The sequence below is a fragment of the Pleurodeles waltl genome, chromosome 5 (assembly GCF_031143425.1).
Source record: "Pleurodeles waltl isolate 20211129_DDA chromosome 5, aPleWal1.hap1.20221129, whole genome shotgun sequence".
Taxonomy (NCBI): domain Eukaryota; kingdom Metazoa; phylum Chordata; class Amphibia; order Caudata; family Salamandridae; genus Pleurodeles; species Pleurodeles waltl.
The window spans coordinates 262,933,831-262,957,196 of NC_090444.1; the positions used below are offsets into that span (position 1 = coordinate 262,933,831).

Consider the following 23,366-nt stretch of genomic DNA (forward strand, 5'->3'; position numbering starts at 1 on the left):
AGGAAAACGAGATGGAATGTACACAACAACTTTGAAAAAATCTTGTGCACAAGGTGCAATGCGTTTTCAAAACGCTCCACCTGCCACGTTTACAATGGAGTTACTAAGGCGTTACTAGGTTGGTGAGGACTGGGCACTCCCACTTTGTTGATGTTGCCCCACTTTGTACCACCTTTGTGCTTAGTGCTTTATGGTGTAATTGTTTTTTTTTAAATTAATCAGTTTGCAGGACTTATTTTTCTCTGCATCTTTGTTCTGAGTAATTTACTGCTCGTTTCAGCTGCAGACTCTCATGGTGGGGCAAAGGAAGAGGGCAGAGGGGAGGCTAGAGGAAGCTATCAGTTACTGAAGCAAGTTTCTGTTTCATTATCATTGGGGAATGGGCCAATGTATTTAAAGCCACGACCATTCCGCTGTTATGTCCAAGTAACCTGACGCTTTGGGATGGTTGAACTTCCCCCTTGCCTTTGATCAATTACCACAGTAGATGCATTCATGATACGGGAATAAAAGGAACTCTATGTCTTTAGCAGATTATGAAAATGTATTGGCTGGATTATGTTTGATTTATGTGCTCACAAGAGACCGGGGAAGAGCTTCATTGAGAAGGTGGGAAGACCTACACTGTCGATTTACCCACTTGTGGTAACATTCAAGCACAATATTCTCACACCGTGCACTTATATGCGAATAGGCTCCTGCCCCTTGCTAGAGAGGAAATGACACCTCACTGAATATGCATGACCCTGTGCTAATGGCTCTAGATGGGCTTCGCTGAGTAAAATATTGCATCAAATAATGCAGATATCACTTCGTTTCTGAAGGCGTGGATGTGTTGCGATGCTCGCGCACAGTGCTTCGCGCACAGTGTGTCTTAGAGTAGCTTCTCCATCTTTTGGCAAGAATGGCTCAGGAGCGCTAAGATTCCATGCATTTCCAGAAGCCATGACCAAAAATTATGATGAAACAACTTTACAACAAATATTTCCTTGGAAAGGAGAAAATATTAATCCAGCAAGTTCGCTAAGTTTGAAAAAATGATGGACTTACGAAAAAAAAATAATAATCAAACGTGCGCAGGCCCTGCGCAAGAGCACAAGAGACTTGTTTGCTTGACACTGTCAGACAATCTGAAAACGTAAAATGCGGCGTGTAGACATTTTCAGTCTGGTTTACTTGGCACAAAACAACTGATAAACAAAGTCTTAATCCTACCGCTACATCAATCACCAAGTCCTGTTGAAAACAGCATGAAAATATCAAGTCCTAACTTCCTTTCAATCCTGCCTCAAGCTGTGAAGACATTTGCTTGCTGGACGTGTGGGTTCTTCCTCGGGGTCGCTAATAACTCGTCGCCAATTTTGTTGAGATGAATAACGTTACGAAATTCATGTGATTTACAAGCTTTTATTGTAACGTTAAATGCGACCCCGATACAGGAAATGCGAAGCGCGTCGTCTTCGCAACTGTCTTTCCTCAACCTCCGTCCAACTCCCGTTGCCTAGCGATGCTCGTGCCCAGTGTAAACACACTGTGCGCGAAGCACTGTGCGCGAGCATCGCAACACATTTTGTTTCAGATGTGGCAGCAAATCTCATCTGGCAAATGATAGGAAATGTCCGGCTCGGAATCAGAAGTGCTCAAACTGTGGTGTTTTGGGACATTTTGCCAAAGTGTGTCGCAGAAGGAAATTTGGTGGGGGTGACGCAAGTGTTAAATGTGTGAGGGAATGTGACAGCGGTTCATCGGAGGAGTCTGATTCTAATTTATGCATTCTTAATGTTGATGATAAGGTACAGAATGTTAAAAACAACATGAGTAGACCCTTATGCCATGTTACGATTGCTGGCATTGATATTTCGGTTGTTGCGGATTCTGGTTCTCCCTACACTATTCTGAATGAGGAGATTTGGCAACAATATTTTGAACCTTTTTTAGGTAATTGCTTTGAAAAAACTGACATTTCTCCAAAAACATTCACGGGTGAACCTATTAGAATGGTGGGTTACAGAAATTTGCTAATTGAATTTAAACGCAAACAAGCGTACTGCAAGGTGTATGTAGCGGTTTCTGGGCCGTCCGTACTGGGTTGGAAGGACCAAGGAATGTTGGGTATTATTTTGAACCCCAGTAGTAGTACACCTGTGTCTATTGTACAACATACCGAAGATTTATCAGGAAATATTGCAAAAAAATTCCCCAATGTCTTTTCTCGCCAAATTGGAAAACTAAAGGGTTTCCAACATAAAATACAAATGAAAGCTAATTCCACACCTTGTATTCACAAAGTCAGAAACATACCGGTTTCTGTGAGGGACCAAGTAGAAGAAGAACTTAAAAAACTTCAGTCAGACGGCATTATCGAACCCGTGGAATCCGCAGAATGGGTCGCACCTTTAGTTGTAGTTAAAAAAAAAAATGGAAATTTGAGACTCTGTGTGGATCTCAGAGATCTTAACAAGAATATTTTAATTGATCAATTTCCTTTGCCAAAAAAAAACGAAATGTTAACTCGCACTAAAGGTATTAGATGGTTTTCTAGTATTGATCTTAAAGCTGCTTACCATCAGGTGCCTTTACATGCTGATAGTAGAAGTTTAACAACTTTTGTGACACCTGTTGGTTGTTACAGATTTAAAAGAGTACCTTTTGGGTTGGCTTCTGCAGCAGCTATGTTTCAGAGGTTAATGCACAAGGTATTATCGGACATAAAGGATGTACTGATTTTTCAGGACGACATTTTGATAATGGGGAAGGACAGAAATGAACATGATCGTAATTTAGATATTGTTTTGCATAGACTGAGCACACACGGTTTGACAGCAGAAATTGAAAAATGTAGATTTGCATTTAACAAAATTGATTATTTAGGTCATGAAATTTCAGATGCTGGTATTAAACCCAAATTGGAATTAGTTAATGCTGTCAAAAATGCCCCAAGACCTCAATCTAAAGATGATTTGCGAGCTTTCTTAGGATTGGCTGAATTTTACGCCAAATTCGTCCACAATTTCTCAGAAAAAACATATATTCTGCGTCAACTTCTTAAAACTAATGTTAAGTTTGTGTGGAGTGAGGCATGTGATGAAGCATGTGAGGTAATAAAGAATGATGTGGTTTATGCTCCACCACTTCATGGTTTTGACCCCATGTTGCAAAGTGTGGTCACAACGGATGCCAGTTCTAAAGGGATAGGTGCAACGTTATCCCAGATCGATGAAAAGGGAGTTGAATGGACCATAGCTTTTGCCTCGCGTTCGATTACACCGACTGAGGAAAGGTATTCTGTGATCGAGCGTGAGACACTTGCATGTGTTTGGGGTTTGGAACATTTCAGACAGTTCATTTGGGGTTTTCATGTGTTGTTAAGATGTGACCACAAACCGCTCACTAAAGTGTTGACAACAAAAGGGTTAATTTCAGCGTCACCACGTATAGCTCGTTTGTCGGTTAGACTTTTAGATTTCAATTACAGTGTACAATATGTTCCGGGAGTCAAAAATGTGGTGGCAGATTTTTTAAGCAGGATGCCTTTACCTGTTGTGTGTGATGAAGATACGGATATTGAACAGTTTACAGTAGCCAATGTGTTAACTGATTGTGCAGGTATTACCAAAGAGGATTGGGAACAAGCTCAAGCTCAAGATAACATCTTTGGTGTGGTTAGCAGATATATCAAGAATGGATGGCCTAATAAACATTTGTTAGATCATAGTATGCGTGTGTTTTGGGAACTGAGACATGAACTTTCTCTGGAAGGTGGTCTAATTTTTAGGAATGGCAGGGTTATTCCCCCAACATCTATAAGAAATAGGATTATTGATATATGTCACGAAGGTCATCTTGGAATTGGTAAAACCAAATACAAAATTAAGTGTACTTATTGGTGGCCAGGTTTGGACTCAGACATTGAAAGGAAAGTTAGAGACTGCTATGCATGTAATTCATCTGACAAGACTCAGGTAACATTAAAACCACCTCTCCATCCTATTCCGTGTCCAGATGGACCTTGGGAAAGGATAGGCATAGATATTGCAGGGCCAATAATGTACAATGATAAACAAAAGTATCTTTTAGTTTTGGTTGATCATTTTTCTAAATGGCCAGAGATTGAGATTGTTAATAGGGCTGATGTGGATTCAGTTGTACACTTCCTGGAAAAGGTGTTTCTGAAAGAGGGTTTACCTAAGTGTATAGTAAGCGACAATGGACCTCAATTTATGTCTCGCATTTTCAAAGATTTTGTACAGGGGAAAGGTATTTTACATAATACTACGGCTTTATATCATCCGGCAGGAAACGGTGCTGTGGAGAGATTCAATCGGGTGATTAAGGGCGTCATCCAAATGGCAAATTACAACAATTTGGATTGGAGATGTGAATTAATGCGGAATTTATGGTCATACAGAACGACACCTTGTGTTTCTACAGGGTATTCTCCCTTTGTGTTGATGAGAGGGAGAATTCCCACAGGGAAAGATAATGTGGGTTGGAGTTTTGGGGATAAAAAGGCTGATTGGACACTTAAACAAGTTAAACACAACATTAAAAGTTCCCAAGTGCATAGTAAGATGTATTATGACGCGAAACACAAATGCAAAGAACAAGCCATAAAAGTTGGTGATGTGGTTAGAGTTAAGAAACCAGGTTTCATAAAAAAAGGTAATAATCGATTTTCAGATCCCCTTAAAGTAAATAGAATTTTTTGTAATTCTGCATTATTAAGTGATGGTAAGGTTTGGCACATGTCTTCATTGTCCATGTGTAGGAATGTTAATTCTGGGTTGGTTGGGAAGGAAGGAAAAGTTATCAGCCCAGAACGCAAGGTATGCAAATTTGACTGGTTAGATGATTGGAAGTATACGCCTTCCTATGATTCTGATTATAACTCTAATGTACAGTCTAACGTACCTACTGTCAACAATCATTTTGATGTGCCTGCAAGGAAAACAAGCAGGTGTGGTCGTTTAGTCAGGACACCAAGCAAATTTCAGGATTATGTTTGTTTTGCATAATGCTACGAATGTGAATGTATTATTCTTTGAGGGTAAAATTGTTTTCGTTTTCGGAATTGTTTTTTATTTTTTCCTCGTTGTATTTTCTGTTTGTTAGGGGGAAGATGTGTTGCGATGCTCGCGCACAGTGCTTCGCGCACAGTGTGTTTACACTGGGCACGAGCATCGCTAGGCAACGGGAGTTGGACGGAGGTTGAGGAAAGACAGTTGCGAAGACGACGCGCTTCGCATTTCCTGTATCGGGGTCGCATTTAACGTTACAATAAAAGCTTGTAAATCACATGAATTTCGTAACGTTATTCATCTCAACAGGCATGTGACCTGGAGAAAGTGGCTGATGTGTGTGGTCCGGGGACTCCCGAATCTAAATGTGATGTATAAAGCTTTATCACAAATGTAAAGTATTATAAGATGTTGACGAAGGCACTGACCTCACCCCTTAAAGGTGGATCTGTTATAGAGTGGGAAGCTTGAAGAGGCATTTGAAGAAACAAATACTATACTTTTTTATACATATCTAAACTAAACTAAAAGAACTCTCATCAGATGTGTACCTTACCGGGCAGGGTGGGTGCTGTCCTTTTACAGATTCAGCGTAATGAATAGTTGGACCTGATAGCATATGCCGAGCATAGATACAAGCACATTGAGAAAGAGGCAAGAGCAATACTGTTGGACTGTCACCATTTTTATTGATACTTTTACAGAAGTCCGTTTCAAACGTTGGCAGACCATAAACTGTTGCTTTCGCTCTTCGAAAGTTCCTCATCCAAACCACATGTCACTATTGTGCCTGGGATTCATCAGAGAATGCTCGCAGTCAGTCTTGTGCACCCAAACAACACGTTTCTGCACACCACACACAGCACATAGCTTGACGTCCTCATAGCTTGGGCCATGCTGATGATTCTGTAATCGCAGAAGAGGTTTGAGATTAGTTGTTGGCTTTATCTGATAGGGGCGGCTGTAGAACTACAAAATCCTGCAGCAATAAAAGGATGTTAAACAGGACCTCCTCCTTCATGTGTTTAGCCAAGGTCATGATTGTGAAGGTAGAGAAGTGGTCATGTCTTTGAACTACCCTTTCCAAGATGGTGGATTTTATAAAAGGGGCTAACGGAGGTTCTGTAATGTTTCTGTAATGCAAGCCAAGGCAATTGGGTCTCATATCTGCCTATTGCTGCAGCAACTCCTAGTGCAGCCAAGGTTTTATCTGAAAGTTCAAAGATATAGGAACATGCAAAAAAGTCACGATCAAGTTCCTGCCTTTTTGGTTTGACTGTCTTCTTATATACTTTCAATTAAAAAATTGCCAGTTATCATTTGACCAGGTCTTTTGGTCCGTTTTTGTATTACTCGTTCAATCAATCCTGTTGCCTTCTGAATGAAATTACCTAACACTTGGAAGAATCACTGTGCCTTGAAGGTATATTGTCCAGATTCCCATCATCCACTTCCAGGTGAACCACTGTCAATTAAGGTACAAGAAACCCGTAATATTAAATTCAAACGGATTGTGAGGCCTGGAGTTCCAGGGGTTGTCTTCTGTTCTTGAGTCAATAGAAACACTACGCATCTAGTGAACAATCATGAAAAGATGCTCCTTCAGTTCATGCTTCCTTACTGGTTTTCTGTTTCTGTCAAAGGTGTGGTGATAATCCTAGAGTCTCAGGGGGAGTACATTCTGTCAAAACTGTGCCCAGAACTCATTAGAGGCTAACCACAGTCATAGGACATTTGTGTGGGTGTGCCACGGATTCATCACATACTTATAATTCTGTGATTTATTAGAGGGCAAAGGTATTGGTAGAATTGCAGAATCAGTCAGCAGGAAAAGGAAGGCAATCTTTGCTTCTTGTGTTATAGTCTGCAACATGATTCTGAAGGGAAAATGGGTGGTCAGGCTTATAAAGTGCCCTTCCCAACATAATGGATTGCCCAAGTGACACTATTGCAGGTTCCCAGTGCAAGATGAAATATGATTCGTTCCTGTGAAGTCTCTTCCTATTTAAATCGTGTATAAGGGAGACAGTCAGGAGGATAATGGGCCAAAATGCATAATTCCCCATTTTCTGTTGCGTTTCTTTGCCCACTTGTTATTTGTTTTTGATTCTCATTCATTGCTTATTGCTGCTGGATTCCATTAAGATTCTATTCCTAGTTTCTTTTGCTGGGTTCTTCTTTTTTCCTAATGGCAGGATGTGTTTAGTGCTGGACTTATGTGCTGCAACATAGCTCTCGATCATCAATCAAGCATTATCAGATTGCCAGGAATATTATTCAACTTATTTTTGTTCTTTGCATCTAAATACCCTCTTAAGGGGACACCTCACACCTTTCACATGTGTATACTGTGCATAGTGATACCATGGCTGCTAGGAGTTGCTGTTTCCTCAGGCAATCAACAAGGAAAACTGCACAGGCTACTTCTGCATCCAACTCAGGCGTCACTGTGCACATAGTAAATTTGATTCTGCAGCTTTAAGGGTATTTATTCCCAATCCTAGGCGTCTGCTACTAAGAAAATTGTTTGATTACTTTTGAAGCCAAAGGGAAGAGTCACAATCCTTAACCATGTCTACCACCTCTTCCAGCTGGTTGTGTTTATCAGCTTCTGTGGAGACAATGTCAACTCTAGGCAGTGTTTCTTGTTGGTACAAACCCAGTTTGATGCTGGTGTGTCAACTTTAGAACTATTATTTTTTTTCACTCCTACAGAGATTACCTGACATCTTGGTCAATATTTTTGTGTCACAAAAATGCACATTTTTGTGTAGTGACATAGATCGATAGGGAGAGATATTTCATGTGATCTTTTCCAGACTTAGGTAAGATGGTGATTATAGTGTCAGGAAGGTATCTTTTTTGCCAGCCCTCTTTTATAAGACTGCCAAGTATGATGTAAAAATAGTAGTTAATTCATAATGTAGTCTGGTGCTGATTCCATCTGTCCAGGGCTTTTCTTCTGACCATTCAATTAATGACCGTGGTGATCTCATAATCTTTACATTGACTATTGCTCCACAATATCTACTGTTTCGTTGCTTCTTTTCTTTTTTTTTGTCCTCATGCACCCTAGCCTCTAAGTCTTACCTCTATACTGCAACCGTCACACCCTCTGGTGTATATGGAGATAACCGATACCAGGAAGACCGGAAACTCTCTCACTTGGTGCACTCTTAGGGCGAACCCCACGTGGCTGAAGAGTGAAAAAACAAGAGGTGTTTTTAATCATTGGACTTCATCACTCGACCTCTCCTGACCTCACCTCTCGGCTACCCACCCACTAAAGCAGGAGGGCCCACAGTTTCTCCTTTCCCTGTTTATTCTGCTTAATATCTCCCGCAGCTATGTCAAGTTTTGCTGCACAGAGTAAGGCATTGAGCCAATTTCTGCAAACTGTGGGGGCCACCGTCACCCAATTCAAACAGATTTCTCTTCTTGCTAAAAGAATAGAGTAGAACAGCAAGTTCCTCCTAACTCTACTCCACCTATCAGAACACCGTGGCCATCCAAAAATAATCAGCGGGAGACTTACCACGATCTCTCGCCTCAATATCATTGAGAGTGTTTCACATACCTCTTCCCAAAAGAAAAGCACAATTGGGCAATCCTTGAACATATGAATATCCGTTGCCCTCTGCATCCCGCATTTAGCACAGGCTACCACAACATTCTTCATTCTAGACAGCTTTGCAGGGGAGATATATTCTCTATGTACTGAGAAAAGGTGATTTGTTTTCCTTAGTGGAGCAGGCTTAACAACAGCAAACACGGTCTTCATTGATTCTTGCCACCACCCTTGTATCAGATCCCGAGGCATAGTATCTCCCCAGAGGCTGACTGGCAGTTTGAATTCACCATCCAATAACTCCAGCATTGCCCAGTACCAGACGGACACCTTGGTTGTATTTTCGCCCCAAGTTTCACTATGCTCTTCTGTGACCAACCTTCCAGATGGATATAATTAAATCTGGATAGGGACCCGCACAGTTCTGTCCAAAAGCTCTCCCCACAGGAGGAGGGAACATCCTTAAAGAGATCCCCCCCTCAAAACAAAAAATCTATTGGGAACCGCTAACACATCTTTTAGGCACCTAGGAGTGCCAGGGGAATCCCAGATAGGGATTCTGACTATAATATGCAATCTTTGTTGCTAGTCTTAGCTGGTACCAGCTCTTCGCTAGATCATGTAGAACCTTCAATTTAACTTTTTTTGAAGAACTTTGAAAATACAAAAAATGCTTTGCAGCTCCTTTCACAGTGTCCTTCATGGCTTTAAACATTACTCCAATATCTGTGGTATCCAGGGAGGTAAACAACATTTTTGAGTTTCTAAGTTGAAAGACCCACGCGTAATGACATAGATCCGGCAGTGTCAAGCCCCCCTTCTCTCTCCTCCTTTGCAGCTTCTTCCAAGAGATGCTGGCACCCTTATAGGACCAAATAAATTAGTTTATGGCCTGTTGCAGTTTGTCAGAGTACACTTTGTTCATCTGAAGCGAAATAGAATTATGTACAAAATGTATCTTGGGGAGGATAACAATCTTAACCAGGTTGACTCTACCCAGTACCATCAAGGGGAGCTGCACCCATCCCTGCATTAGTTTATTACAAACTCCCAGAAGGTTTTTTGATTCCTTACCACCAGTTTTTCAAAGTCCTGATTGATCGTTAGTCCTAGATATCGCATTTCGAACTTGCCTTGCCACATTGCACTCTCCTGAATACAGGACATTGTTTCAGTTTTTGCTACGTTCACATGATATCCAGATACCTTACCAAAATCCTCAGTTAATCTCAGCAGCCCTGGGAAAGCAATTTCCAGATCTGCCATGTACACCATTAGATCGTCTGCATACATTGCTACTTTTTTCCCCCAACCCATCCATCTGATCAGGACTGTTGTGGGATCTTGCCTAATTTTCCTGGCTAGAGGTTCTATGTATACATCAAACAACAGTGAAGACAGTGGACAGCCCAGTCTGGTACCTCTGGACATCTTGAAGGACTCTGTAAGATTCCTATTGACAAGCATCCTATCCAAAGGAGCCTGATATATCGACCCAATAGCCCTGCAGAATTTCTCACCTAAGTTTAAATATCTCAAAACCCAACCCAGGTACGCCCAATTAACCCTATCAAAGGCTTTCAATGCATCCACTGTTATAATACCTAGAAGGACCTTTTGGGAGGTGGCCACATCAGTCGCCCCGACCAGATAAAAAGTTAATTCATGCAGGTGCCGACCTTTAACAATACCTTTTTGGTCTTCATGAATCAAGCCCTTCACGCCACGATTCAACCTACATGCCACTATTTTTGCATATAGCTTATAATCGCTATTCAACAATGATATGGGCCTATAAGACTCACACTTAATCAAACTCTTGCCTGGCTTTAAAATCAATAAATTGTTTGCCTCATTCCAAGAAGACGGTATGGGAGTTCCGTTCTCAAAAATCCCTGTAAATAGTTCAAACATAACTGGTGCAATTACTTCCCCAAGAGCTTTATAAAACTCCACTGGGAGTCTGTCCGGACCGTCTGCTTTCCCTCTTTTACTATCCTTTAACGCAGCTCTTATCTTCCCTACAGAGATTGGTTCATTCAAAAGAAACTGCACCTCCTGGGGGAGTCTAGGGAGTATATTGTTCCCTAGCCAAAGTTGTATACCCTCCTCTTTTATACTTAGTTCTTCTGAATAGAGTTGTGAATTTTTTTTCTCAGAAATACACTTTCTATAGACTCTCTGCTTGTAGACCTAGCCCCGAATTATCAAGCTCAATTTCCTTGATACAATTCCTCACTTGATCTTTTTTGATCTTCCGGGCTTTCTCCATACTCAAAATGGGCTAGCTTACTTCCCTCCCATATTTTTCAGATTCTTGCTTGTAAGACATCCTCCAATTGCTGTTTCAAATCACACAACTTGATTCCCAAAAGCTCCTTTTCCTTGTCTTCGGCGCATGGTATTATTTGACTCCTGCACTTTTACATTTCAGCCTCCAAAATTCCCATGTCCTTCCTATACTGTTTATTTTTATAACTAGCTATGCTCATGATTGACTCCCTCAGGACCGCTTTAAATGTATCCCATACCATGTTAACTGGAGCCGACCCAGAGTTACTCTTAAAAAACTCCTCGGCCTCTATACGTAATTGCGATATAACCTCCTCATCTAGCAACAGTGTACGATCTAATGCCCACCTCCTTCTACCTATATCCCTTGGTAACTTCAGTTTTAACACTACTGTTGAGTGGTCTGACAGGCGAGCTGGCAAATATCTTATGTCCTTCACTGTGTCACACCACCCCTGATCTACTAAGAAATAATCTATGCGTGAGGCGTGACCATATTTGTTTTATTGCTGTGCAAAAAGACCTGTTCTGAACCTACTCTCTGCCTCCACAAATCACGCAACCCAAGGTCCTTCATCATTCCTCTCAAGTAACGCTGAGACTTGCTGATCCATTCAGGTTGCTATCCAAACCTACATTGAAATCTCCTGCCATTATAACAGGGTTTGGAAAATCCAAGAGATGAAAACGCAACTTCTAGAGGGGCTTTGCATCATCACAGTTAGGGCCATAATACCCCACCACTGTGAAGTTCCTACCCAGAATCTGTACCTAGACTATTATCCACCTACCTGCTGAATCTGATTTTACTCCCGTTATCACTGCCTTCGCCTGATGCTTGATCAGAATGGCCACCCCCTTAGTGTTGAAACCGTGCTCAGTGCATAAACAATGATGAATCTACTTTTGTGACTTAAACAACTCTCTACATTCATCCTTAGTCAAGTGCTAGCCTTGCAAAATTAGCACCTGAGTAGAGGAGTCTCTCAAATACTGTAAGATCCTATCCCTTCTACCTCTAGCCCTTAATCCATTCACACTCCAAGTTAAGATATTCACTTCCCTGCACCTGGTTCCCTGGGTCGTATACATTTTATCCGGGAGTTGCGGTTAATTTAAAACTAGTTGCTGCACTTGAGGTATTTCTTATTTTCTCCCACATGCTCCCCACCCAGTGCCCTCCAAAACCAAAACCCCCCACCATGACCTCCCTACCCTACCCTTGGAGAACCCCCCTGTATTATGGACTAATGTATGTCCATTTTTAGAGCGCTCCTAAGTTTATCCCTGGGGTGAAGCACACTGGCTCGTTTATCCTTACACAACCTTCCCACCCCCCTTTTATAGCTTCCAACAGCCCATCCACCGCTTCTCTTATGTTGTGCATTCTATTATTGTGCATTAATCTTAAGGTAGCTGGGAATTTGCGCTGCACCGATGCGCCTAACCTCCTAAATTCGTCCATCCGCCTCCCTAACTCCCACTGTTTATAGTTTCCTTGGACAAATCTGACTGGATTTCAAATGAGAAGCCTTCTCCTCTTAAAGGGTTTAGCCTAAGTGCTTTAGACAACATCTTTTCCCTACAATGAATAAGTTTCAAAGTTTATCAGAATTCTCTGGGGCCTTTTACTAATAGCGTTCCTCCTGAAGGGATCTCTGTGTACCCTTTTCTTCAGTACTTTCCTCCAATAAAAGAGCGGTTTTAATAAGAGAGACCACAAAGGATTTAAGATTCTACCCCTCTGCACCTTCTGGAACTTTAAAAATTCTCAAATTGTTCCTCCTAGCATTATTTTCCAACCTCTCAACCGTATTTCGTAGTTCTTGTCCGTTTTCCTTCAATAGTTTATTTCTTCCTTTTGGTGCTTCATTTCCTCCTTTATCACACCCACTGACTCCTCTTAGACCTGAGTTCTAACCATCAAAAGGTCCAATTGCTTCTCTAGGGCCTCACATGTGCCTCTTATCTCCCCTTGATTTGCTTCTGAAATTGCAAAGCCCTTTTTGATATTTTTCATTCAGGCCAGAACCAACCTCTCTTAGGAAGTGTTTAGTGCATCTGGAGCAGGGGAGACAGCCGGAGTAGGAGTCAGTCAAAATGTGGGACCAATGAGGATACGCTTGAGGCACATCTTTACCGGCTGGATGTCCGCCGACCCCAAAACAGCTTTTGGGACTTCTGAAGGTGAATGTGAATGGTCCGCCACATTACCGAACTGCAAAAGACCAATGTGCTCTCTACCTCCATCTATCTCTGGGGCACCTAACAGTGCCAGGGATACTTGTAATTGCGACTGTGAATCAAAAGCTTCAACCCCTACCATACCCAAAAGGTCTGTTTGTTCACTCTCCATTACTTTTGCAGGAACAGTCCTTTTTGGTGAGATTATATAAAGAAAGAACTTCAGCGAAGAGGTAATTTTGGAATTAGGTTGAGCGACTGGGCTCTTTTTTTCTGCATTTTGGCACCCTTCAAAGTGCTCTGCTCACTGGCCTTACCGCTGTTCACCAACGTTTTGTCTGCTTCTACCTTACCTCGCCTCATTGAGCCTCCCCCCCCACCCCAGGGCACTTCCATTCAGCCCCCTTCCTAATTAGATCCTACCTTTTCCTGCCAAATCTTTTTTAGCAGACCCAGACCAGGGGTCGAAACCACGATCCCCCTTTCTCGAGGTTTTCCAAACTTAAAAATCACAGCTGATGCCTCTGCCGTCTCTCCTGCCAAATCGGCTTCCCCTGAAGCCTGCTGCAGCTCACCACACCCTGTGCCTGTGCTGGCTCTGCCACAGATCCCTCCTGAGGGGGACCTGCGCCACGGGCCGGCGGGAGTGACGAAGCTCCAGTGCAGGCTGAGTCCAGCCGGCGGCCTGACTGGCGCCGTCGTAGCCCCTACACAAAACCTCCAGGATGCATGGAATCATCTGAGCGGCATTCAATCCGCGGGCGGGTGGTCATCCTTCATCACATCGGTCAAAGATAAAAAAAAACTCAGGTGAGCTCTAGTGTGCTGTTTCTATCTTGCAGCCGTCATGTTCCCCCTTCATTGCTTCTCGTATAAGACTTTAGCAACAGCATCTGGTCATGAAAATTCTAAGGTTGCTATGGATCCCTAGGAGCAAATTATAACCAATTCCAGAGTTGTTTTACAGCAGTGTGATTTCTTAAAAATTGGCTCATGATCTTGCTGATATTACAAATGTAATGCTTGGGGGAGTTTCTTACTTTCATGCATTGAGATGATAAATGTGTCTACTTCAACTGTCCTGATTTTCTCAGCAACAATTGGTAGAAAATATTCATTGTTCATTTATTTTTCAGGGCAAGACCTCAATTATTCTCAGGTGCCTTGACAGGTAGGCTTAAAGATTTATCACCTTTATTTTTATTTTGCAAGTACTTATCTTGATAGGTAAGATAAAATGGTATTCCAAATTAGTTGGTATGTACCTGTGTACAGGTTGTGGAAATTGTGAAAATAAGTTTTTTTTTTCTGCATAAAACTGCAATGAAGAATAAAAACAAATGAAAAAAGGTATTTTGTCATTGTGACTAAACCCTAAAATGGATAATGCTAGGCTTATTAAACAAGGCTGACAAAGCTACATTTTGCGGAAATCCTCATAATGAGGAAATACCTTTGCTACAAAAAAGCTTAAGATATTTGTGGAAAAAAGTGTACCGGACCCACGTTTGAATCCAGTGTCCAGTTTAAATAAACAAAAGGAACAGGTTAATCAGAAAATACAGGTTGTAGAATTTTGGTTAATGTTTACAACGCCCAGACGGGAAAATAAAAAAGTTGAGGGGAAGGGAAGTAAGGAAGAAAAGATCTGCAGAATATACAAGGAAAGAAGAAGCTAAGGCAAATACAAAAAATAAAAAAGGGTGATTGGAAATGAAGGGGGCTGGTGGGCACACACAAAAAAATAAAGAGGGTTCAGGGGGACCAATAACATGACCAACTTTGCAGGGACAGGGAGGGGTGGGAGTATAATGTCAAAATGAAGAAAGGAGTATGCAGTTTGAGAACCTTTCTTGTAAAAAAGAAAAATGAAAGATATTGGGCGGGTGGATGTGGGAGTCTAGAAAACAGCAGAAGGATGAGGCTTAAAGGGTAGAATGAACAGAGTGCAGGAAACCCCCAATGAAAGAAGCGAGAAAGGTTCGAAGGAAAAACAAAATCTTTTTTAACTTTCCCCATGGACATTCACCATATTGGTTTGTCAACCTGATGAAATCCATTCAAGATTAGATATTTATAGAAACCCATTTGACAAAAACCAGCTGTCAGAACCAGTTTCCTAAGGTCTGTTTTTGTAAGTTTCACATAGAATACACTGTATTTGTTTTAAATCGTATGTGCTATTAAGAAGAATTTATAGTTACAGATATGATGATGGATAATAAGAAATTAAATGAATGTGCTGCATCATTCAGAGTTTTGGATTGGACCTTTCACTTTATATCTAGACTTATAAATAAACAGATATTGTAGACTCACTATCATGTTTGTATTAGAAGGCAGCAATACACTGTACTTGTAGGAAAATTACAGTTAGAAATTGAAAGTTAGAAAAAGGTAACCTCATTCAGAAAAGGAACAGACACTTAAAATAAGGACACTCAGAAATCAATGGTGTGAAAATGTTTACTCATATTAAGGGCTTGTAACTATTACATCAGGTAATTGAGCAATTGGCTTCTACAACAGCTCATGTCTCATTCTGAGTAACCAATCTGTTGCAAGACTTAATTAAAGGTTCCCTGGATATTCTAAACCTGACTGACAAAAATGCAGTCCTTCCAAATAAACCCGATAGAGAGCGTCCCTAGAAGAGAATAAGGCCCTCATTACAACCCTGGCAGTCGGTGTTAAAGCGGCGGTAATACCGCCAACAGGCCGGCGGTAAACAAAATGGAATCATGACCACGGCGGAAACTGCCAACACAGCCAGCCACTTTAACACTCTGACCACCACGGCGGTAGCAACAAACACCGCAGCGGTAACCGCCAACAGCCAGGCGGAAGACAATGTACGGCCGACAGAATTACAACCCGCCCATCCGCCAGCTTTTCCGGGGCGGTACAAACTCCATCAAAAGCACAGCGGAAACAGTATTTGGAAGGGAAACGTTCCCTCTCGACACGCAACGAAGAACCAGGACGCCATTGAGCCCGAGCTGCAGGTCCTGCCCATACTGGTCTACCTTCTCATCTACCAGGAGTACGAACGCCGGTGGCGACGACCACAGTGAGTACTGCACCTAGCACACAGGGAAGGGGGGAGGAAAAAGAGAGACACACGCTACACCCCCACCCCACCCTCACCCACAACACCATACACACAAACACATGCATCAACATTACATTTACACCCCGTAACCCACTGGAAGAACGCAAGGACAAAAGGAATTGAGTCAAATCAGTGATATTTTAGAAATCATCAGATATACGTAATAATCAGAAAAAACAGTATGTACAAAAATATGCAATATGTACATAAGGTGGTACATTGTCCACTCAAAATGTCCGTGGGCCGATGGCTCAAAACGCGTAGGCCAGCTGGAAGATGGAATAAAGCCACTGATCCTGGAGGGGGCTCCATGCCCACAGCGAAGTCCTGGGGAGTACAGCGATGTCCTGGGGAATGCAAAGCCACAGTCTCTCAAGTCTCTCAATTGGGTGGTTTGCCCACTGCGTGGTCCTGGGGAGTGCAAAGCCACAGTTTCTCAAGTCTCTCAAGTGGGTGGTTTGCCCACTGCTTGGTCCTGGGGAGTGCAAAGCCACAGTCTCTCAAGTCTCTCAAGTGGGTGGTTTGCCCACTGTTTGGTCCTGGGGAGTGCAAAGCCACAGTCTCTCAAGTGGGTGGTTTGCCCACTGCTTGGTCCTTGTGAGTGCAAAGCCACAGACTCTCAAGTGGATGGCTTCTCCACTGGTTCTGGAGCGGGATTTGTGCCCAGTCTGCTTCATCCTGACAAGGATAGGGTAAGTGGATGCCTTTCTCCACTGGTTTTGGAGGGGCCTTTGTGCTCAGTCTGCTTTATCCTGCCAAGGATAGGGTGAGTGGATGCATTTCTCCACTGGTTCTGGAGAGGGCTTTGTGCCCAATCTGCTTCATCCTGCCAAGGATAGGGTGAGTGGATGCATGTCTCCACTGGTTATGGAGGGGCTTTGTGCCCAGTGATGCAACACTTGGGGTGTGGCACTTCACAGTCCCTCACCTGGGTGTGTGAGGCAGGAAATTTGCAGGGACCAGGTTGCATGATAGTCCATGGAAGCAGGGGTAGACTCCATCCGGCGGCGGCTACGGCTGCAAACTGATGGTAGTGCTGGTGGGGGTGATGTCAGTGGTGGAGGGAGACTCCAGCTCGTCTCCTGCAGCCTCGGACGGCTGCCCACTGGGGCTGCTGGTAGTGGTGCTACTGTCAGCGGTGCTTGCGGCGGTGCAGGTGGCGGTGCTGGCCATGGTGCAGGTGCCAGTGCTGCCAGTGGTGGAGGTAGGCTCCAGCCCTTCTCCTGCAGCCTCAGACGGCTGCCCACTGGGGCTGCTGCTGCTGACAGTAGTGGTGCTTGCGGCAGGGCAGGTGGCATTGCAAATGGCGGTGCTTGCGGCGCTGCTAGCATCGGGGCTACTGCCGGTGCTGGCCGCGGTGTAGGTGGCGCTGCTGGCGGTTGTGCTGGTAGCCACCAGGCCTTCACCTGCAGCCTCGGACGGCTGAAGTGCCTTGCCTGGTGTTTTGTGCCCCTTCTTCACCTTGGCAGATGGTGGTGTCACCTTGGGTCTGGCAGCTGGAGTCTTTGAGGTGGCCTTGCTGGGTGGTTGTGGCTCCTTCCCTTGCTGGAGCCTGTCCCTCTCTTCACCTTGCCAGGTGGCGGAATGGTTTTGGCTTTGGCAGCGGTTTGTGGCACACTGGCTGGGCTGAATGGTGCCCCCTTTGAGCCTTTGATAGCTGCAGGAACCACATCGGACGACGATTTGGTGGCTGAGGTGCTGGGTTGGGTTCTGGCCACCCTGGCCCGAGGGGAAGGACGGGGGGGGAGAAAAGGTAGGGAAGAGGTCAATGTTTGCCAGGAAAAGCTTCTTAGACACACTGGGGTGGGAAGAGAGAGAGTGTTTGGGAGTGGAGGAAGAGGGAGTGGTTGTAGGAGGTGTCTGTCTGCTGAGTTTGGGTAAAGGTGCATGGGCTGGATACTGTTGTGAGGTGGATGGCTGTTGTGTGGGTGGGTGCTTGCGTTTGTGTACTTTGGGAGGAGGGGTCACAGACACACTGGGAGAGGACACAGGGGACGTGTGCATGGATGTGGGGGTGGTGACTGCCACTGTGTAGTGTGTTGTGATGGGCGTGCTGCCACGGAGGTAGTGAATGAGGATGTAGTGCATGCAGGTGTGAGTGGAGACACTACTGGGAGGGAGGTGGAAGACCGGAGGGGGACACAGTGGAGACAGTGGATGTTGGTGTGTCTGCATGGGGACGGAGCTTGTGTGAGTGCCTGTGTGATGAAGTGTGGTGCTTGTGTTTGCCTGAGACACTTTTGTGTGTTGATTTGGGTGAATGCTGGTCTGAAGGTGTGCTTGGAATAGGCTGGGGTTGAGGGGATTGGGACTGGGTAGAGGAAATTGGAGGGGGGATACTGGAGACGGGGACAAGGGCTGCCATCAGTGCTGAGGCAGGAGCCTGAACTGCTCTTTGTTGGGCTGCCATGCCAGAGTGAATGCCCTCCAGGTATGCCTTTGTTTGTTGCAAATGCCTCTCGACACCCTGGATGGCATTCAGAATGGTTGACTGCCCAAAAGGGAGGGATCTCAGGAGGTCAATAGCCTCCTTACTTAGGGCAGCAGGGCTGACTGGGGCAGGGCCTGAGATGCCTGGGGTGAAGGAGATGCCCACCCTTCTGGGTGAGCGGGTACGGGAAACACACTGAGGGGCTGCTAGGAGGGCGGTGCTGGTAAGGGGGGGTGGTGGCTGTACCTGCTGTTGGGGTGGGCACAGAGTTGTCCGCCTCCGCCAGGGAGCTTCCATCGGAGGAGGAGTCACTGTCTGTGGTGTCCCCTCCTGTCCCCGTCATGGTGCTCCCCTTGCCCTCCGTCCCACTGGTGCCCTCACCGTCGGTGGATTCGGCCTCCAGGCCCATGTGGGAGGCAGCTCCTTCCGTCTCTGGTGCCTCTGCTCCTCCACCAGATGATGCTAATGCACACAAGGGCAGGATGACAAAACAAAAAGGGGGGGCAGAGACAGTATACACTTGGTCAATGCCAGCAACAACACTACAGTTAATGTGCACAACACACAGGGAGCAGCCCTATGCACTAGGCCATGCACTACCAGTTACACTGCTAGTCATCAGCCCATGGGGTACAATGCCTAACACCATTAGCTGCACACCTGAAACCCAGAGGACCCTGCCCAGTAGTAGGTGTCCATTAACACTATTGGGGTAGGAGTGCTTCAGAACCTGCCCAACAAGGGACCTACCCTGCCAGTTCGCCCTGGCCTAGGGGCACCCACAGCCCACATTCCCCACCCAGGTACAACCTTAACGTGCGCAAAGTAATGATTCTGAATCTGTACTCACCCCTTGTGGCTGCTGTGATGCCTTCACGCGCCCATCCAACTCCTGATAGGCTACCACCAGGATGCGGAACATCAGGGGGGTCAGGGTACGACAGGCACCCCTTCGTCGTTAAGAGGCCAGCCCCAGCTGGGCCTCCACCGTCTTCGATGCCCAGCGGCGCCGGTCCTCCCACCGCTTGCGGCAGTGGGTGCTCTGCCTGTCAAAGGCCCCCAGGGTCCGGACCTCCTTGGCGATGGCACGCCAAATACCCTTTTTCTGCTGTGCGCTGACCTGCATGGAAAAGACAGCAGAAAAGGGAATTAGTCAGCCATCCGGATTGTCACCCTCATGGCCCACCAGATCCCTCCCATACCCTGACGCACATACATTGACACCCATACATGCAGCACGCTGGCCAGGACCCCTCAGCCCGCCCCTACATGTGGCTTATACACACAGAACTCCATACATTCATGGCCCACACATAATGCTCACAGTGTACTCACCTGTTTGTCTGGAGGACCGTAGAGTAACGTGTACTAGGGTAGGACCCCATCCACCAGTTTCTCTCTTCTGCAGTGAAGGCAGGGGCCCTTTCCACAGACACAGGTCACAGCAGTACTTGCAGTGTAGGTCCTCTCCTGTTGAAGGTCAGGTAGCAAGTGAGTGAATAGATAGAAAATGGCAGTGACGTCCGCAGCGGTGCGTACCGTCACCGCCGGTGTACATCGCCATTGGCTCCTGGAACCCATAGGTCCCAATGTTAACCAATGCGAAGTTGCGCAGCAGTCGTCGACCGCCTACCGCAACGGCACACAATGCCAGCAGAATTACCTCATTTACACTTGTCCTTCCTCAGAGGTCAGGCAGCCGCCATTTCAGGGGGGCACAGGGCATGGCACCTAACTGCGTCACACCAGACTATGGCACAGCAAATGACTCTCGGATTCACATACTGGTTCTGTAAATGTAGAAATGCATCATTATTTCAATAGATGTGTGAATATGACCCCCTGCTCACCTTTTTTCTCTCTAGACTTCAACCGCTGAGGATGAATATGAGATGGAGACATCCTCCAGTGTACTGACCCCTGGTGGACCTTGCGACAATGGAGGACAGACACATTGTCATTACATACAGACTTGATTGGGCCACAATCCAAAAACTGTGTGCCCAATTGGAGCCAGACCTGATGTCAGCTATCCGCCACCCCACAGGTATCCCCCTTCTAGTGCAGGTCCTGTTAGTGCTCCATTTTCTGGTAAGTGGTTCCTTCCAAACTACAGTGGCCATGGCAACAGGGATGTCACAGCTAATGTTCTCAAACGTGATGGCCAGAGTGTTGTCTGCCCTGCTGAAACACATACGCAGCTACATCGTATTCCCCCAGGTGGAGGATTTGGCCACAGTGAAGGCTGACTTCTACGCCCTGGGATATATCCCCAACATCATTGGTGCCATTGATGGTATACGTGTGGCATTTGTCCCTCCCCCCCGGAGAAATGAACAAGGGTTCAGGAATAGAAAAAGCTATCACTATATGAATGTGCAGATGGTGTGTTTGGCTGACCAGTACATCTCCTAAGTGAATTCCAAGTATCCTGGCTCTGTGCATGACTCTTTTATCTTGAGGAATAGCAGCATCCCATCTGTCCCATCACCCAGAGGCACCGGAGTGGCTAATAGGTGAGCCCAAGGTCCCCACCCAGTATTAATTGTTGTATGGGTATGGGGTTGTCCCTAGGGTTAGTGTGTGGCTAACAGGTATCCCTCGAATATTTTCAGGTGACTCTGGTTACCCCAACCTCTCATGGCTACTGACCCCTGTGAAGAATGCAAGGACAAGGGCAGAGGAACGTTACAATGAGGCACATGGCGAACAAGGTGGAAAATTGAAAGAACCTTCGGCCTTCTGAAGCCCAGGTTCCGGTGCTTCCATCTGACTGGTGGATCCCTGTACTACTCACCCAAAAAGGTGTGCCATATCATCGTTGTGTGTTGCACAACCTGGCCTTGAGACGCCAGGTGCCTTTTCTGCAGGGGGATGAGCCTGGAGATGGTCTTGTGGCAGCGGTGGGGCCTGTGGACAGTGAGGAAGAAGAGGCAGAGGAAGAACATTTGGACAACAGAAGTAATTTAATACAGCAGTACTTCCAGTGACACACAGGTAAGACACTGTAACTTCACTTTACTTTTCAGTTTTCTGTTGGACATTGTACATGGCAGGCTGATTTCCCTATGTCTATGGCCACTTACTGTACCCTTTGGCATCTCTAATTTCAGATCTCTGTGGCCCACTCTGGCTCCTGGTGTGTTTACTGCCGCCCACTAAAGGCCATTCCAATGTAAATGTAACTGTACATATGACTTGCAATGCTTTGATAATGTTGTACTAATACATATTTGAATCATTTGACAGACTCCAGATATGTATTTGTTCAAAGGGTGTTTATTTAAGTGCTCATTAGTAGAGGGGGATGTGCAGTGGGCTGGGGTGATGGTGGAGGAAAGTCCAGGGTAGAGTCCAGTCTCTTGGTATCACAGGTGCATTGTCCAAGGGGGTATAGGAAATGGAGCAATGGCAGTTCAAGGTGGACAGGGTGACAACTTGGGACAGAAGGGTGACAATCAGGAGAGTCTTATTTCCTGGCAGGGGACTTGGCAATGTTCTTTGGCTTCTGCCTGGATCATAGGGACCATTTGCGGGGTGGTTGCAGGGGATGGGGTGCTGGTGGCCTGTTGGTCCTGTGGCGGGGCCTCCTGTGCATTAGCGCCGGTGGAGATGGACGGCTGTTCTTTGGTGTGGCTAGTGTCAGGGGTCCATTGGTGTGCCACTGCCTCCCTCATGGTGTTGGCCATGTCAGCCAGCACACCTGCAGTGGTGACCAGGATGGTGTAGATGAGTTTGAGGTCCTTCCTGATCCCCAGGTAATGTCCCTGCTGCAGCTGCTGTGTCTCCTGCAACTTGGCCCGTATCTGGCCCATGGTCTCCTGGGAATGGTGTTATGCTCCCAGGATGTTTGTGAGTGCCTCCTGGAGAGTCGGTTCCCTGGGCCTGTCCTCCCCGTGTTGCACAGCAGTCCTCCCAACTTCCTTGTTGTCCTGTGCCTCTGTCCCCTGAACCGTGTGCCCACTGCCACTGACCCCAGATCCCTGATCGTCCTGGGTTTGTGGGGTTGCCTGGGGTCCCTGTAGTGGTGGACACACTGCTGATTGACGTGTCCTGGGGACAGTGGCATGGGCCCGCGGGGTGGGTGCTGTGGTGGTGTTTCCTGAGGGGGGAGGCTCTGTGGTGGTATGGGACTGTGGCAGGGTAACCGACTGTCCGGAGGTCCCTGATGGGCCAGGTTAGTCATCCTGATCCAGGCGTGCAGAGCTGCTGTCAACACTGTGTGCCTCTTCGGGGAGTCTGGATGTTGCTGGCAACTCTTCTACAGTGACGTTGAGTAGGGGTCCTGTGGGGATGCAAATGCAGTGTTATTGTTTCTGCGTGTGACATCTTGTGGATGGGTATGTTCCCCTCTGTGGTTGTTATTCCCAAGGCAGCTTTGGCTTGTGTGAGTTGTGATTTGGTTTGCTAAGTGATTGTCACTAGTGTGCATGCTGTGGTGATGGGTGTCCATGCAGGTCTGTGATGGGTGTCCATGCATTGGTGTTGCATGCAGGGCTTGGTATTAGGATGGGTGGGTTGGGTATATGTGAGGTGGTGGAGTGATGGGGGTGTGGGTAGGAGTTTGTGATGGCATGCAGGTAGGGTGGGGGATATAGTAGTAAAGATTTGACTTACCAGAGTCCAGTCCTCCTGCTACTACTGCGAGGCCCTCAGGATGCATGATTGCCAACACTTGCCTCTCCCATGTTGTTAGTTGTGGGGGAGGAGGCGGGGGTCCACTGCCAGTCCTCTGTACTGCTACCTGGTGTCTTGTAACCT

General features: G+C 45.7%; 1 protein-coding gene across 2 annotated transcripts in view; it reads left to right on the forward strand.

The window, feature by feature from the left end:
- DYNC2LI1 (dynein cytoplasmic 2 light intermediate chain 1) overlaps positions 1–23,366 on the forward strand; it is a 271,075-nt gene that overhangs the window by 21,741 nt on the left and 225,968 nt on the right. For both annotated transcript variants that reach the window (XM_069233995.1, XM_069233996.1), the window contains exon 3: positions 14,199–14,233. In XM_069233995.1, the coding sequence (XP_069090096.1) occupies positions 14,199–14,233 (35 nt within the window). The remainder of the gene's footprint in view (positions 1–14,198; positions 14,234–23,366) is intronic.